Below are 14,942 nucleotides of genomic sequence, written 5' to 3'. Positions count from 1 at the left end.
AAGCGTGAGAATCCCAAAAGCCCTACAATCTAAAGCCATTTAGATTGAGGAGAAATGGCCCTGAACATCTCAACATATTCAGGAGTCTTGCTGTATTAAAGTTAGGAAAAGGTGTCACAGAGCCAACATGAAGTCATTGAGGAAATTATTTAAACAAATACAATATCCTCAGCTTTAAGAGCTATGTAGGCACTCTGGAGAACTCTCTCCAGGATATTTTAAAATGTGAAAATGTTGGGCATTGATGTTCCAGAACCTCAAACCTGATGGTAGGATAGTTTCCACAGAAGCGCTGTTAGGACAGGAGTCTTAAGAGCTTTTACTTTAACTGCATGGCTAGTCAATATACTGTTATTTGTTTTGGTTTTGCAGTGTGATTGAAGACAGCATCATATAACCTTTGGTAAATTTTTATTTTTAGAAGCTGCTGCTCCAAGACAAGGCAATATGTACACTTTGTCAAAAGACTGTTTATCCAATGGAGTGTCTAGTAGCGGACAAGCAGAGTTTTCATAAATCCTGCTTCCGATGCCACCACTGCAACAGTAAACTGAGGTAAAATGTCTTGAGGTCTGTGGCACAAATGCTGGAGGAGCCTACAATATACTTATAGCATCATGTCTTTAGAAGATACAACGTTTTCTAGATCTCGCTGTCATCAGTTAACACAACTACAAAAGGGGGTGTTGTTGGGTTCTTTTTTCTCAGGATGGTGGTGACCTTTTCCCTTTTGAAATATTGCTTTCTTAATCAAATCCAGAAAGGTTCCTTTTGTCTAAACCTGGAGATCACACAGATGAGAAAAATCAAGAAATTCTGTACAAATAGGCATTTTTGAGTTACCACTTGAGTCGGAAGTCTGGATTCTACTTTCAATCTTATTATATTTTATTTGAAAATATATTTATTAAAAATGTTTTTAAGTTTATTTTTTTTGAAAGAGAGAGAACACAAGCAGGGGAAGGGCAGAGAGAGAGACAGAGAGAGAGAGAATACCAAGCAGGCTCTGCATTGTCAGCACAGAGCCCAATGCAGGGCTTGAACCCACAAATCTGTGAGATTGTGACCTGAGCCAAAACCAAGAGTTGGTCGCTTAACCAACTGAGCCACCCAGGTGCCTCATTAAAAAAAACCAAAATTAATGTTTATTTATTTTTGAGAGAGAGAGAGAGAGAGAAAGCGGAGGATGAGCAAAGAGAAATAGAGATAGAGTACCCAAAGAGAGTTTCTACACTGACAGCAAAGAGCACAACAACGCAGGGCTTGAACCCACAAACTGTGAGATCATGACCTGAGCCAAAGTCAGATGCTTAACTGACTGAACCACCCAGGTGCCCCTTATTTATCTATTTTTGAGACAGATAAAGTGAGGCAGAGAGGGAGAGAGAATCCCAAGAAGGCTCTGTGCAGCACAGAGCCCAACGTGGGGGCTCAATCTCACAAACTATGAGATCATGACATGAGCCAAATTAAGAGTTGGACACATAACCAACTGAAGCACCCAGGAACCCCCAACCTTATTTTATTTTAAGTAAGCTCTGTGCCCCACATGGGACTTGAACTCAAGACCCTGAGATCAAGAATTGCATCTTCTACAGACTGAACCATCCAGGCACCCCTTAAGTCTAGATTCAAGATCATGAGTCAGAAAACTTGTTCTGTAAAGGGCCAGATAGTAAATATTTTCAATTTTATAGGCCATACTATTTCTGTCACTACTCAACTTTTCAGTTGAGTGGAAAAGCATCCACAGTTAACTAAACGAACAAGTGTGGCTGTAAACTAATGGGCCCAGTTGTATTCCAGTAAAACTTCATATACAAAATTGGGTGATGGGCTAGAGTATACCCATGTCTGGGTATTGTGTCTAAATAAAAGAAGAAAAAATAAGAATGTAGAGTATTGTCAGTGTCAGGTAAGATATACTAGGTCTTTTTTGTCTTTTGTTTTTTGTTTTGTTTGTTCCTGTCTGTTGCAACAGAAGCACTGTATCAATACAGTAACAAATGCATTTTAACGAATGTGGCATTTGGTGTGGCTATATAGTCTGAGATGCTGAAATTGTAATTATTTTGCCAAATCCAGTGTGTATCAGGCTATATCTTTCCTGACTTAAACTGACAATGTCAAACACCCTTTACTGCAATGTTCTTTTTCTTTGGTTTCCATGACGCCAGAGTATAATAGTTTCGTCCTACCTTCTGGGTGTTCCTTCTCAGACTCCTATGTGGGTGACTCTTTTCTGTCCATTACTGAAATGTTAGAGTTCCTTAGGATTCTGTTATGGCCATTTATTCTTCTGTTTATATTCTTTATATATATAGTTTACTGCATCCACTTCCATGACTTTAATCATCATCCATGTAGAATAACTCTGAAATCTGTACAGTAGCCCAGTTCTCTCCTCTATCAGATGCTTATATCTCAATGACTAGCATTCATCTCTAATTAGATTTCTCACTTGTACACCAAATTCAATATGCCCCATTATTTTTTCTGTCTTCTGAAATTCCTTCCTTGACTTCTGGTCTGTATGATAGTCTCTCAATAAATGACATTAACACTAACTCAATGACTGAAACATGAAGTTACCTTTCAGTCCTTCCTCTTCTTCATTCCCTATGCCCAAGCAATGACCGAGTCCTATAACTGGTATCCTATAAATGCCTCTTGAGCTGTACATTTTCCTCCATCCCCACAGCCCAGGCATCTTCCACCTGTCGTCTCTCACCTGTACTAATGCAACAGTCTTTCTAGCAAATTAGCCTCCCTGCCCCCATTATCTCTTACCTCCATTACCACCAACAACTTGCCCCAGTACATGCTCCATGATGTAGTGAAAATGATCTTTCTAAAATGCAAATCTGTTTAAAACATATGATGGTTACCTCTGTCAAAGTAAAATTAGCATCTTACTATGAATTAACAGGCAATTCAGAATCTTACCCTACTCCTTTCCCAACACCCCTTCCTCCCATTGCATGTTACTTTTCATGAAATCTGAATTTCAGTTCCTCAAAATCATTATCTTTCTCTCTCATATCTAGTTGGTCCCAAATGTTATTTCCACTCCTTGTAGGAGTTTTCCCATGCCCCCTCTCCAGCTCTTCACCAGGCTAATATCCACTCATTCTTCAGACCTCAACTGAGACTTTATGTCTTTGAAAAAGCCTGCTTTGATCCCCACATATGGATTCAAGTGTCCCTCCTATGTGCTCCCGGAGCATCCCAGTGCTTGCCTCATTCTTAACACAATCTAATGTAACTGCTTTCCAGCTGTAGGAAATGTGTTAATGTTTGACTCTCACACCTAGTAAAGCCCTGACATTTAATAAGGACTGAAAAATATTTGATGACTGATATTTTAAAAATTTTTTTAGTGTGTATTTTTTTTTTTTTGAGAGACAGAGAGAGACAGAGCGTGAGTGTGGGGTGGGGCAGAGAGAGAGAGAGGGAGACACAGAATCTGAAGCAGGCTCCAGGCTCTGAGCTGTCAGCATAGAGCCTGACACAAGACTCAAACTTACAAACCATGAGATTATGACATGAGCCAAAGTCGGATGCTTAACAGACTGAGCCACCCAGGTGCCCCCAGTGACTAATATTTTTTAAAAGTCATTATACCAAAAGCCACAAATATAGAAAAAAACAAATCAAATGTATGATTTAATAAATTATTATAAAGTGAATGCTTTCTAACTAGTACCAAGGTCAATAAATAAACATTGCCAATGGTTCCAGAAGCTCCTTCCATGTGCCTCACCCAAACACAACCAGTTCTCTCTCTCTGAGTAAATAGTATTCTTTTTAATAGTTTCTTCCTTGCATTTTTATAGTTTTTTTAATCCAAATATGCTTTCTTGGATATTATACTTTAGTTGTATTCATTTTTTAAAACTTTGATATGTCTTTTACATCTTTTAAATCTATAGGGTTTTCTATCCATTTCTTTCATTTCTTACAATTTATTTGCGAAGAACCTTGAATATTTGACCTGTAGAATTATCCAGTCTGGATTTGCTGATTGCTCACTTATCATGTAGTTCACATACTCCTTTCTCCCCTGTGTTTCTGAAAAACTGTCAGCTGAATCTAGATTCTGATTTAAACTAAGATTTGATACCTTTTTCAAGAACATAGGGAGTGTTGGCAAGAATATAGTAAGCACATAGTGTCTGCTCGTGTCTGGTTTTGCAATCATGGCAAAAAATGAAATCTTAATACCTATATGCATTAATTGATATTTACAAAATGTTCATATTCTCATTTTGTTCTTTCTTTTTCATTATTAGTTTGACTACTTTTACAGGTGATTCTTCCCCTCATCTACTATGTGGTCACTTGGTGGTACAGTTGGTGAAGGAAAGGCAGAATAAATACATAACTTTTTCCCTTTGTTTACCTGTTTTGCCAATGTATCAGTTACTTATTTAACAATGTAATGAAATGGTTCCTTATCTCCTAAGAGGTAACGAATTTTAAAATATTCATGATATATTTATAAACTCATAGACTTACATATGTTTGATTGGTTTTAATCAGATGCAGTTATTATCATTTCTGAAGCTCAAATCATTCTATCCCTGACCTCTTCAGGTTCTCTCTTCAGTCCTTTTGGCAAGACCTAAGTACTCTCTGATAGTTTTCTCATTATCTGGTAGGACTAGATGTTCCATACCCCTTTGATACACTTACTTCCTCCAGACCCAGGATCAGTCATTTCCTTTTTACTTTTTTTTTATTTGTGAGAAATGGCATTTTAAGATTATAATCTCAATGCTCTTTCTACTGGGTTGGTTACTATTTTGAAGCTTTCTTAGTGTTAAGAGCTAGTAGATGTTTATATATAAAGAAAAATAAATCATGAATTTGTAGGAATATCTCAAATTGAATTCAAAACTGCATTGCTTTTGCCTTAGCCTCTTTTCTATTCCACATCTGCCTCCCCGCTTTCACTTCAAGACTTCCGGTTCTCAAAGACAAAGGAGAGGAAAGAATTAGAATATCCCATATTCGGGGCACGTGGGTGGTTCAGTCGGTTAAGCAGCCAACTCTTGATTTCGGCTCAGGTCATGATCTCATGGTTTGAGAGTTCGAGCCAGCATCAGGCTCACTGCTGTCAGCACAGAGCCCGCTTGGGGTCCTCTGTCCCCTCTCTCTCAGCCCCTGCCCCGCTCATGGTCTCTCAAAAATAAATAAAACATTAAAAAAAAGAGTATCCCATATTCATTTGAACAACAGTTTTGGAATAGCAAAACTATCAGCACCCCTAATTTGATTATGAAAACTTAAATGGCATTTGCTCCCCATTCATCCGCATTCCATTCTTTTTTAATTGTGTTATGTCTTCAGTGTCATATTAAGCAGCCATTACATATCGCACCACCTCCCTCATTGCCATCATTTCATCTTTAGTTTATAGGTTTTATATTTATATGTATATAATGCTTGCAACAGATGTTTATGTTGATACTTCTGTAGCTATTTTAGTTATGCAAGATTATTTTCTAGTAGATCCCTTAGAAAGGCTGTTCTGTGATCTTGATAATGGAAAGTCAGTCTTGCTGAAAGAAAAATCATTGACTTACACTTTCTTTCACTGAATATTTTAAATGCATTATTCCATTTTCTTTTGGCGTAAAGTGTTGGAAATGACTGATAATAATCTAATTTTTTCTCTTATAAATCATATGCTTTTCTTTTCTTTTTAGATAAACACAAAGGATTTTTTTTTTCTTTTTATTTAAAGTCCAGTGATTTCACTAGGATATTTCTTGATGTTGGTCATTCTGGGTCAAATAGTCTCAGTTACCTAGTGTGCCTCTTTCAATACATAGTTTCATACCTTTTTATCTGAGGAAAGTTTCCTTAAACTATAGCTTTTTAGCATTTAACCTATCACATTACTTTATTTTCTTCTTCAGGAACTTCTGTTATACCTACATGGATATTTTGTGCCTGTCTTTATTAATTGTTCTTCTCTCAAATCATCTTTTTTAAATTTCTGGTTGTAAGTTTTCATCCTCTTATTCTCCTATTTCTCGTCTTAAAATATTTTCTATTGTGTTTATATGCTCTTAATTTCTTTTAGTTTAGTTTCTATTACTGATTTTTTCTTTTATTTGTGATTTTCCCCTGATTTCTCACACCTCATTTATGACATTTTTCTAATTACAATTCATTCTAAACTTTCAAGCCTTTTTATCATGTTTTAATGTCTTTTCGCTCATTTTTAAAATTTTGATGTTGAGAACATGTTTTTCTAGCATGTTTTCATTGTCTGTAGTGATATGAAAAATTCTCTTTACTCTTTCATTTCTTATAATAAATCTGTATGATATTTGGCCTTAATACTTTTCTGTGGCTCATTTTCACATGGCATTAGTTTTCCCAAATCTTAGAAGGAGGCAATGTTTAGGATGGTTTTCCCAATTTCACAGTACTACCAATTCCAGTTTTCATACACTGTCCAAAAAACCACAATGACTTGAATTCTGGGATTTCCTGCCTTGATTCATCTCCCCCATGTTAGTCAGGACCTTCTCTTTCATTTCTGTCATCATTATCCAATTACGTTTTGATTCAATTCCCATATTTTTGTTTTCAGTATAAAGTGTTATCCTAAAAGGGGATCTCAGTTGGTCAATTTTGAGAGTTTTAACTTCTCTGGCAGACTTCCCTGCTACAGGGCCCTTGCACTCACTGGCCAATGAAGAAGGTAAAACCCCACCCAGTTTCAGCTGCTATTCTCTGATTGGCATGTGATACTTTCCAGAAAATACTGGCTGACTATTTTGTGGTTTTATATTTTCTGTTTTTTTTAGACACCTTCCTTGCTTCTTCTGCTGTCAGTCATACAGATGCGACTCTCAGGCTAGTCTTAGAGTTTTTGGTTTGTTTTTACCTCCTTATATTTTGGGTTTGGTGAGGATACCTTGTCACTTACTTTTATTGCTTTTTTTTTTTTAATGTTTATCTATTTGTTTATTTTGAGAAAGAGAGAGCATGAGTGGGGAGGAGCAGGGAGAGAGGGAGAGGGAGAGGATCCCAAGCAGACTCCATGTTTGGCGTGGAGCCCAATGCGGGGCTTGATCTCACAACCATGAGATCACAACCTGAGCTAACATCAACAGTCAGACACTTAACTGACTGAGCCACCAGAGCACCTATCACTTAGTTTTGTTATAAACTTTATCCATGGGCTTTAAGTTTTGGTATCTAATTCGTGTATCTGTATTTATGTGGAGACTCAGTGATAACTAAAAAAAAATGATGCCTCTGACTAAATTTGATTTTAATTTTAACAGGCACTCTATTTGTTGATCTCCCCAAAGAGGCCAAATAAACAATTGCATAGGCAACCTTTCCAATACATTCAAAACCTAGTTAACAAGGAAATTTAAATGGTTGATTTGTGTGTGTGTGTGTACTCTTCAGGATTCATTGAAAAATGCAGCCCCCGCAAAAACCACTGAATTAACAAAGGTTTAGTCTTATCATTTTACACCATCTATATCCATATATGTATTATACTATAATAGCTATTATACCAATACTTGACATACAACATTAAATTCTAAATACTAAACATGAAATTCTAAATAAGACATGTATCATGTTGAACGTTAGCAGTAACCATTATCTAACAAGAACGTTCAATTAATAAGTACATTCCTATTGCCAGTAAATTAATTGTACTGAATCTCTGACTCATTCTTGAAATAATTAATTTCCTAATTCCCTATGAATTTATAGTATATATATGGAATGTTAAAAATTTTTTTCTTTTTTTTTTTTTTCTTTTCGGCAGTTTGGGAAATTATGCATCACTTCATGGACAAATATATTGTAAACCTCACTTTAACCAGCTTTTCAAATCTAAAGGAAATTATGATGAAGGTTTTGGACACAAACAGCATAAAGATCGATGGAATTACAAAAATCAAAGCAGCTCAGTGGATTTTATTCCTAATGAAGCCACAAATATGTGTAAAAGTAGCGTGGAAAACACTGCCTTACTTGGAGATCTTAATAAACAGTTAGATGACAGTAACAGTAGAGGACAAAGAGATGATTTGAAAAAATTCAGGGAGAGGGGAAAATTAAAAATCATTTGGCCCCCTTCCAGGGAGATGCCTAAGAAGACCTTCCCCCTTGAGGAAGAGTTCAAAATGAGTAAACCTAAATGGCCACCAGAAATGACAGTCCCTACATCCTCTGAATTTAAAAGTGAATCACGAATAGAACCCGTTAAAGCTCTGGAAAATAAAGGGCAGGAGCAAGATAATGTTTCTTTCCTGCAGCCATATGTGCAGTCCATCCATATGTGTCAAAAAGAGGATGTTACAGGAATCAAAGACATGGACATGTACGAAGCAAGAAAAGATGAGAAGAAGGAAGGAAATAAGAATGTGCAAGATAAGCTGAATGAGGCTGAAGATACAAAGAATAAAAGGAAAAGTGAAATGGATCTTAATGACAACAATAATGTGGTTGTGCAGAGTGCTCGGAAGGGGAAAAATGAAGAAACTAATGAAACTGATGGTGCAGAAGTTTTACAGGTTGCTAACACTGATGATGAGGTGGTGCCAGAAAATTGTAAAGAGAATTTGAATAAGAATAATAATAACAATTATGTAGCAGTCTCGTGTCTGAGTAATTGCAGGCAGAAGACATCTATTTTAGAATTTCCTAATCTATTACCATTGTCAAGGGAAGCAAACTATACCGCAGGTGAATTTCAAATTGAAAATTTAGAAAATGCATCTAGAATCTCAGAGTTACTTAGTATATTTGAATCTGAGAAGGCATACTCGAGGAATATTCTAGCCATGGCTCTCGGGAAACAGGCTGACAGAGCTACTGCTGGCAGTCCCGTGCAGTCTGCCCCCAAACTGGGTCTCAGTGGCAGGTTAATAGTAAAGGAGGAAAGATCCTTAGCCTCTTCTGATACAAATATCTTACACACCAAAGGAAACCATGCAAATAACAAAAATCTACACTTCCTTTTTTCTAACCCTGTGAAGATCGCCGCTTTTTCCAAAAAGAATGAGAACACTTTTGAACGTGACTTAATGGAATCTGTAGATCAAATTAAAAATATGCCATGCTTGTATTTGAGAGAATTTGGGAAGGGCATCAAACGTGGGCATGGTGAAGCAATAGTAACAGCCCACGTTAATGGGAATACAGGTTGTGATGCTCCAAGCAGTGCATGTGCAGCTAAGCCTTCATTTCCCAGAGTGGAGGTCCAGTCTGAACAACTCACCGTGGAAGAGCAAATTAAAAGGAATAGGTGCTACAGTGACACTGAGTAAAACATCTCTGCCCACTTGCAGTTCACACTCAAGTCTGAGACACACTGATGTCTGAAATAGACTTCGATAACCTTCTGTTGAACTTGTAAATTTGATGTTCAGAAATTTCATGTCTATCACAATGGAATTTTCCTTGCATTAAGCTATACAGTGTTTGCCATAATCGGTTTGAATCTACTTTTATTCTGAATGTAATGAAAAGATGAAACAATATGGCTCTGTGTTCCTGTCAAATGGCACTTAAGTATATCTCTGTTTTCAACATGCCAGATAACATCACTGGCGAGATTCTGTGCTGCTGGTATTTATTATAATTCTTATACCTTCTCTATAATTTCTGCTGAAATAAAATTAAATCACCTGAGATGCGAACCAAAATACTTGCGTAACTTTTTTCCAAATATATTGAGATTTTAAGTATATATGTTTTGCATAATTTGGAAACTGTCTTTTCAGGGGCAGGAGATATTTAACACACACACACACACACACACACACACACACACACAATCCTGGAAAAAATAAAATACTAAATCAAAGCCACAGTATTATCAGAAAATATAAAATTTCATTCTCTTGTTTGCTCTGTATTTTTAAAGATATGATGATTATGTTTTTTTAAAATAATTGCCTATATTAAACTATCATGGAATGTCTATAAACATTTAATGAAAAATATCAATTTTTCTTCAAAATAATGTGGAGTCCATTCTTAGAAATCAACTGAATGACAAAGATTTTAGAAGTTACTTAAATAAATTATGCACATTGCATTTTTATTGCTTACCATATGTAATCAACAAATATACAAATCATATTACTACTACATTTTGTCAGGGTTTTTTTTATCCTATTGGATGGATATTAAGTTTTTCCATTGTAAAAACAAACTTTGGAAAATTTGTCTTCTGAATTTTCTGCTGATTTTGCCTTTTTCCAAATACATTTAGTGATGCTTAGAGGAAAAAATAACATGAATGTAAATGACTGGCTTCACATTAATTTGGAGTGTTCATATGCAAAAACAGGTCTTATCCCCTATTCTCCATAAACACAAACCACTGACTTTCTATTAAGTATGAAAACAACGTAATTTTGAAAACTACTTTTTCTTAGAAAGTATAACAAATATTGCTAGTATGTTGTCAACAGATGTCAAAGACTTACTTTTTTTTTTAGGGCTGCCATAACAAAATACACACATTGAGTGGCTTAAGCAAAATAAAGTTGTCTTCTCATAATTCAGGAAGTCCAAGATCAAGTTGGCAAGTCAGTTTCTTCTGAAGCCTATCTACTTGACTTTCAGATGGCCATCTTCTCTCTGCACATGGTCTTCCCTTTGTATGGGTCTGAGTCCAAAGTTCTTCCTCTTATAAGGACACTAGTCATTTAGATTAGGGTTCACCTTAGTGACCTCATTTTATTTTAGTTCTTTAAAGACTATCTCCAAGTATAGTCCTATTCTGAGATTCTAGGGGTTAGTACTTAAACATATTAATTCTAGGAGGGCACAATTCACCCCATAACAGCAAGAAACCACATTATACTTTTAGGATTCTTTTTTTTAAACATATGCCTATTAATATTATGAAACAACTTCTCAATTATTTTTCACTTGGGATTATATTACAGAACTATGTCATATCTATATTTATGCTATAAAAATAATATTTCCAGGAAGATAATTCTTTTCCAAAGGAGTAAAGATAGGCCCATGATAGACCAAATGCTTTACCAGAGGAGGCTATGTAATGGCAGAGCTTGGCATGTAAGGGGCTTTGCAATATTTATTTGAGCCTGGGCCTTCCAATGAATCTTGTAAAAATGTTTTATCCCCCAGAAAATTGTGCTGAATTGTCTTTTGCAGCTTCCACACAATCAATCCTTGTGACAGATATGGGGCTTTGGGCAGCACATTTCTTGGATTAGAACAATGGTTTTCCCACAGTGCAGTAAAACTACAGAATGCACCTATTCCCAAATGTGCAACCAACATGTACATCTGGCAATTTTCTATGAACATCTCTAGAGTAATTTCTAAAGGCACATTAATTTTTTAAGGACCTGAAAGACAGAAAAAAGAATACGTTCTCTGCTCTCTTCTGATAGTTACTGACTACTGGTGACTATCCAATTGAGGAGTAGAAAATTTTCCCATTGCCAAGAAAATGAACTTAGAGAAAGATTATCACAGATGTGGAAGTGAAAGAGAAGTGAAATGCTTTTTTTTTCTCTCTATCTGGAAATGCTATTGAGAACCAAGGGTGATTTCCAAATCTAATGTAAAAGTTCAGAAATCTGCAGGTATTAACAGTAATGTGAAATCTTATTTTATAAAAATCGAATTTACATGGAGATCAGAAATAGGCCATGGACATAATACTCAGATTCAAAATAAGAGCTTTGAGAGCATATGAGAGGTGCTGATCAGTACAGAGCCTCAATCCCCCGGAAATTAATAGAAAACAAAAAATATTTTTAGATAATCTAAAAGTAATTTAATCTCAGCTTTGATAGAGTCCTTTGGAAAGGCTAATTTAATCTATTTAACAAGGTCCATTTACTGTGGATGTTTTCCCCTAAAATACTGTGAGAAATTTTTAAGCTTTAGGTATTTATATGCAAATTAGGTGGTAGAGGAAAATTAATAGTAGTAGAATATCTACAGTATGGTCATCATCTTTTGCTATATTACCTTTTTGTAGAAAGTAAATTAATGGATAGAAAGCCTGACAAACACTGTGGTATCATCCAGTCAACAACAACTCAACAAATATGGAGCCCTTGGTATTAGTTGGCAGGGTGATTTAAAAAAAAAAAAGGATAGGGGCGCCTGGGTGGCTCAGTCGGTTAAGCATCCGACTTCACCTCAGGTCATGATCTCGCGGTCCGTGAGTTCGAGCCCCGCGTCAGGCTCTGTGCTGACAGCTCGGAGCCTGGAGCCTGCTTCAGATTCTGTGTCTCCCTCTCTCTCTGCCCCTCCCCCATTCGTGCTTTGTCTCTCTCTGTCTCAAAAATAAATAAACGTTAAAAAATTTTTTTTTTAAAAAAAGGATAAATCATGGCATCTCCCATATCATCTCTCAGACTATAAAAGGGGCATTCAAAAAAAATTAATCACAGTTGATACTTATGGATGCAGAAGGGTATCAATACAGGAACTATATAGCCACAAAGAGTTCTCTTAAATTGGAAGACTTCAAAATAATAGTAAATAAATAGGTGAAAAATTTCCGGTTTAACAGCTAAATTGTATTCATTTTGCCATAGTCACAATTTACTTAGATGTAATTATGTGTTTGTAAACTCTATGATGCACAGTCAAGATCCTCCTTTAGGAACAAAAGAGTTACTTCCCCAGATACCAGAAGCGCTGCCCACAGAAAACCCTCAACTTTCAGCCCCCTACCAGGATTGCTTTAGCTAAAGATAGCACTAACCCCCACATGGACTGTGCTCAATAAGTGATCAGTGAAAGAAAACTCAGCAGAACTCAGAAAGGTCACACCAGTGTCAAATATCCCTGTAGGGTTGGCTAAGGCCTCCACGGAGACACGATCACCATCAACTTCTCTAATATCCAACCCTGCTTTGTTTGTATCCCTTCCTTTCCTTTGATACCAAGAGCACCACCCTGAAAAACCTCCTTCACATTAATCTCTGTCTCAGAATCTACATCTTTGAGAACGCAACCTGGACAAGCTGGACTCTTGGGAGTGGCCTAAGAAAGCAGATACTGGTATATTTTAGAACTGAACTATTTGCTACCTGGCTGACAATGGGCATAAGATGGCTGTGCAGTTGTTAAAATTCTCAGCTGTCATAAACTAGGATGCCTACATTGAAGCAAATGCATAGCTGGTGCCGTGTGTCAAATATTTGAGACTTGTAGAAGAAATAGCAATTACAATGAAAATTGAATTGAGGGGCGCCTGGGTGGCTCAGTTGGTTGAGCGTCCTACTTCAGCTCAGGTCATGATCTCGCGTTCTGTGAGTTTGAGCCCCGCGTCAAGCTCTGGGCTGATGGCTCAGAGCCTGGAGCCTGCTTCCGATTCTGTGTCTCCCTCTCTCTCTGCCCCTCCCCCATTCATGCTCTGTCTCTCTCTGTCTCAAAAATAAATAAACGTTAAAAAAAATTTTTTTAAAAGAAAATTGAATTGAGTACCCATTGCTAACCCCTATCACTCTGGGGGGAAAATTAACAAAAATCTGGAAGTGTTAATCAGCAATTAAAGCCTAAATATAATTTAATTGTAAAAGTTGTTGAGCTCCATAGAAGGATAAAATCCCTTGTGTGAGATCAAGCCCCACATGGGGCGCTGATCTGACAGTGTGGAGCCTGCTTGGGATTCTCTCTCTCCCTCTCTCTCTGCTCCTTTCCAGCTCATGCTCTCTGACTCTCTCAAAATAAGTAAATAAACATTTTTTAAAAAATCCAGCCCCTTCTAATGTGTTGGTCCTCCAAGCCTGGTGGATCCACTCCACAGGCAATGTAGAAATTTTGGCTGTGGGCACCCTACTTCATGATGCAGATGGACCCCAACCCTGACCTCATGGAGTCTAAAGTACAGAAAGCCTGTGGAAGGCCCAAGAGCCATTTATGCACTTTAGCCAAGGAGTTACAGGAAAAGTTTACATTTGCCAGATACAGAGGGAACAGGGAGGTATGTACTGGTTTTGCTCTGAGCTCTTTGTATGCAACGTGATTTGTGAGGTTGCCAGCATGTCCTTACGAAGCACAGGTTCTTTTCAGGAACAAAGGGAAGGTGTCCAGCTGTGCTTGGATCCATCCATCTCATTATCATTTTAACTTAACATTGTTTTTGATAAACGATGATTTAAAATGTTCAAAGACGCAGTAATTGGTAATGACCACTACTGTGTCCACCCTCTAATTTACTGCATGTTTTATAAGATGGTGGCAGATGTTTATTTATTAATTATCATGATGTTCCTTTCATCCCCATTAAACCATTCCCTCTAGGAGAAAGACTGATTAAAAGATATTTCTGTTGAACACATCTTTCCATCATCTTTATTTGCCCATATAGAAATTTTATCAAACAAATTGATTAAAAGTGAATTTCAAATTAATTTACTATTTCCTGAACTCTATCCAACCTAAAATATTTATTGTTCAATAAAAATTTCAATGATTTAGTAACAGAGATGATATATAAGACACAATGCCATCAATATCTGAGAACAAATAATGAAAAAATGTATTAAATGCTATGCCCTAGTTCATTAATTGATTTCTTTTAAGTCTTAATTTCTACATTTCATACTCTAAGTTTCTATATTTGTATGTGTGAATGTTAGTGTGTATGTGTTTAATAGTTAATGTTCAAATTATGAAAACACCAATATCAGCAATTTCCAATGCTGTTCAGTCTGTTTTTAGAAAGCCAACATGTTCAATTTTAATGCCATCAAAATCATCAACTCTGAATACATATTTGTCATAAGTTAATAACAACATTAGTTGGATAAATATTTATTATCAAATGGATAGCATTTGTTATAAGTTGTAATGTTCAGATTATGCATTTTATTCCTCTGAATTTTGTTAATACCTGCATTGATCTGTGGTTGTTGATATAGTGCTTATGAACAAATGCACAT

The 14,942-nt window shown here is 36.4% G+C and overlaps 1 protein-coding gene across 2 annotated transcripts in view; it reads left to right on the top strand.

Annotated features, from left to right (window-relative positions):
- Positions 1–9,695, top strand: part of XIRP2 (xin actin binding repeat containing 2) — a 74,383-nt gene extending 64,688 nt beyond the window's left edge. The window contains exons 6-7 of one of the 2 annotated variants that reach the window (XM_078451174.2): positions 422–555; positions 7,811–9,695. In XM_078451174.2, coding sequence (XP_078307300.1) covers positions 422–555; positions 7,811–9,317 — 1,641 coding nt within the window. In that variant the 3' untranslated portion in view covers positions 9,318–9,695. The remainder of the gene's footprint in view (positions 1–421; positions 556–7,810) is intronic. The other variant, XM_060621452.3, reaches the window with a different exon arrangement.
- The last annotated feature ends 5,247 nt before the right edge of the window (positions 9,696–14,942 follow it).

Source organism: Panthera onca, chromosome C1, assembly GCF_046562875.1.
Source record: "Panthera onca isolate mPanOnc1 chromosome C1, mPanOnc1 haplotype 2, whole genome shotgun sequence".
In the NCBI taxonomy this organism is placed as follows: Eukaryota; Metazoa; Chordata; class Mammalia; order Carnivora; family Felidae; genus Panthera; species Panthera onca.
Note: the sequence above shows the minus strand (reverse complement) of the source record. Positions and strands in the feature narration are given on the sequence as shown.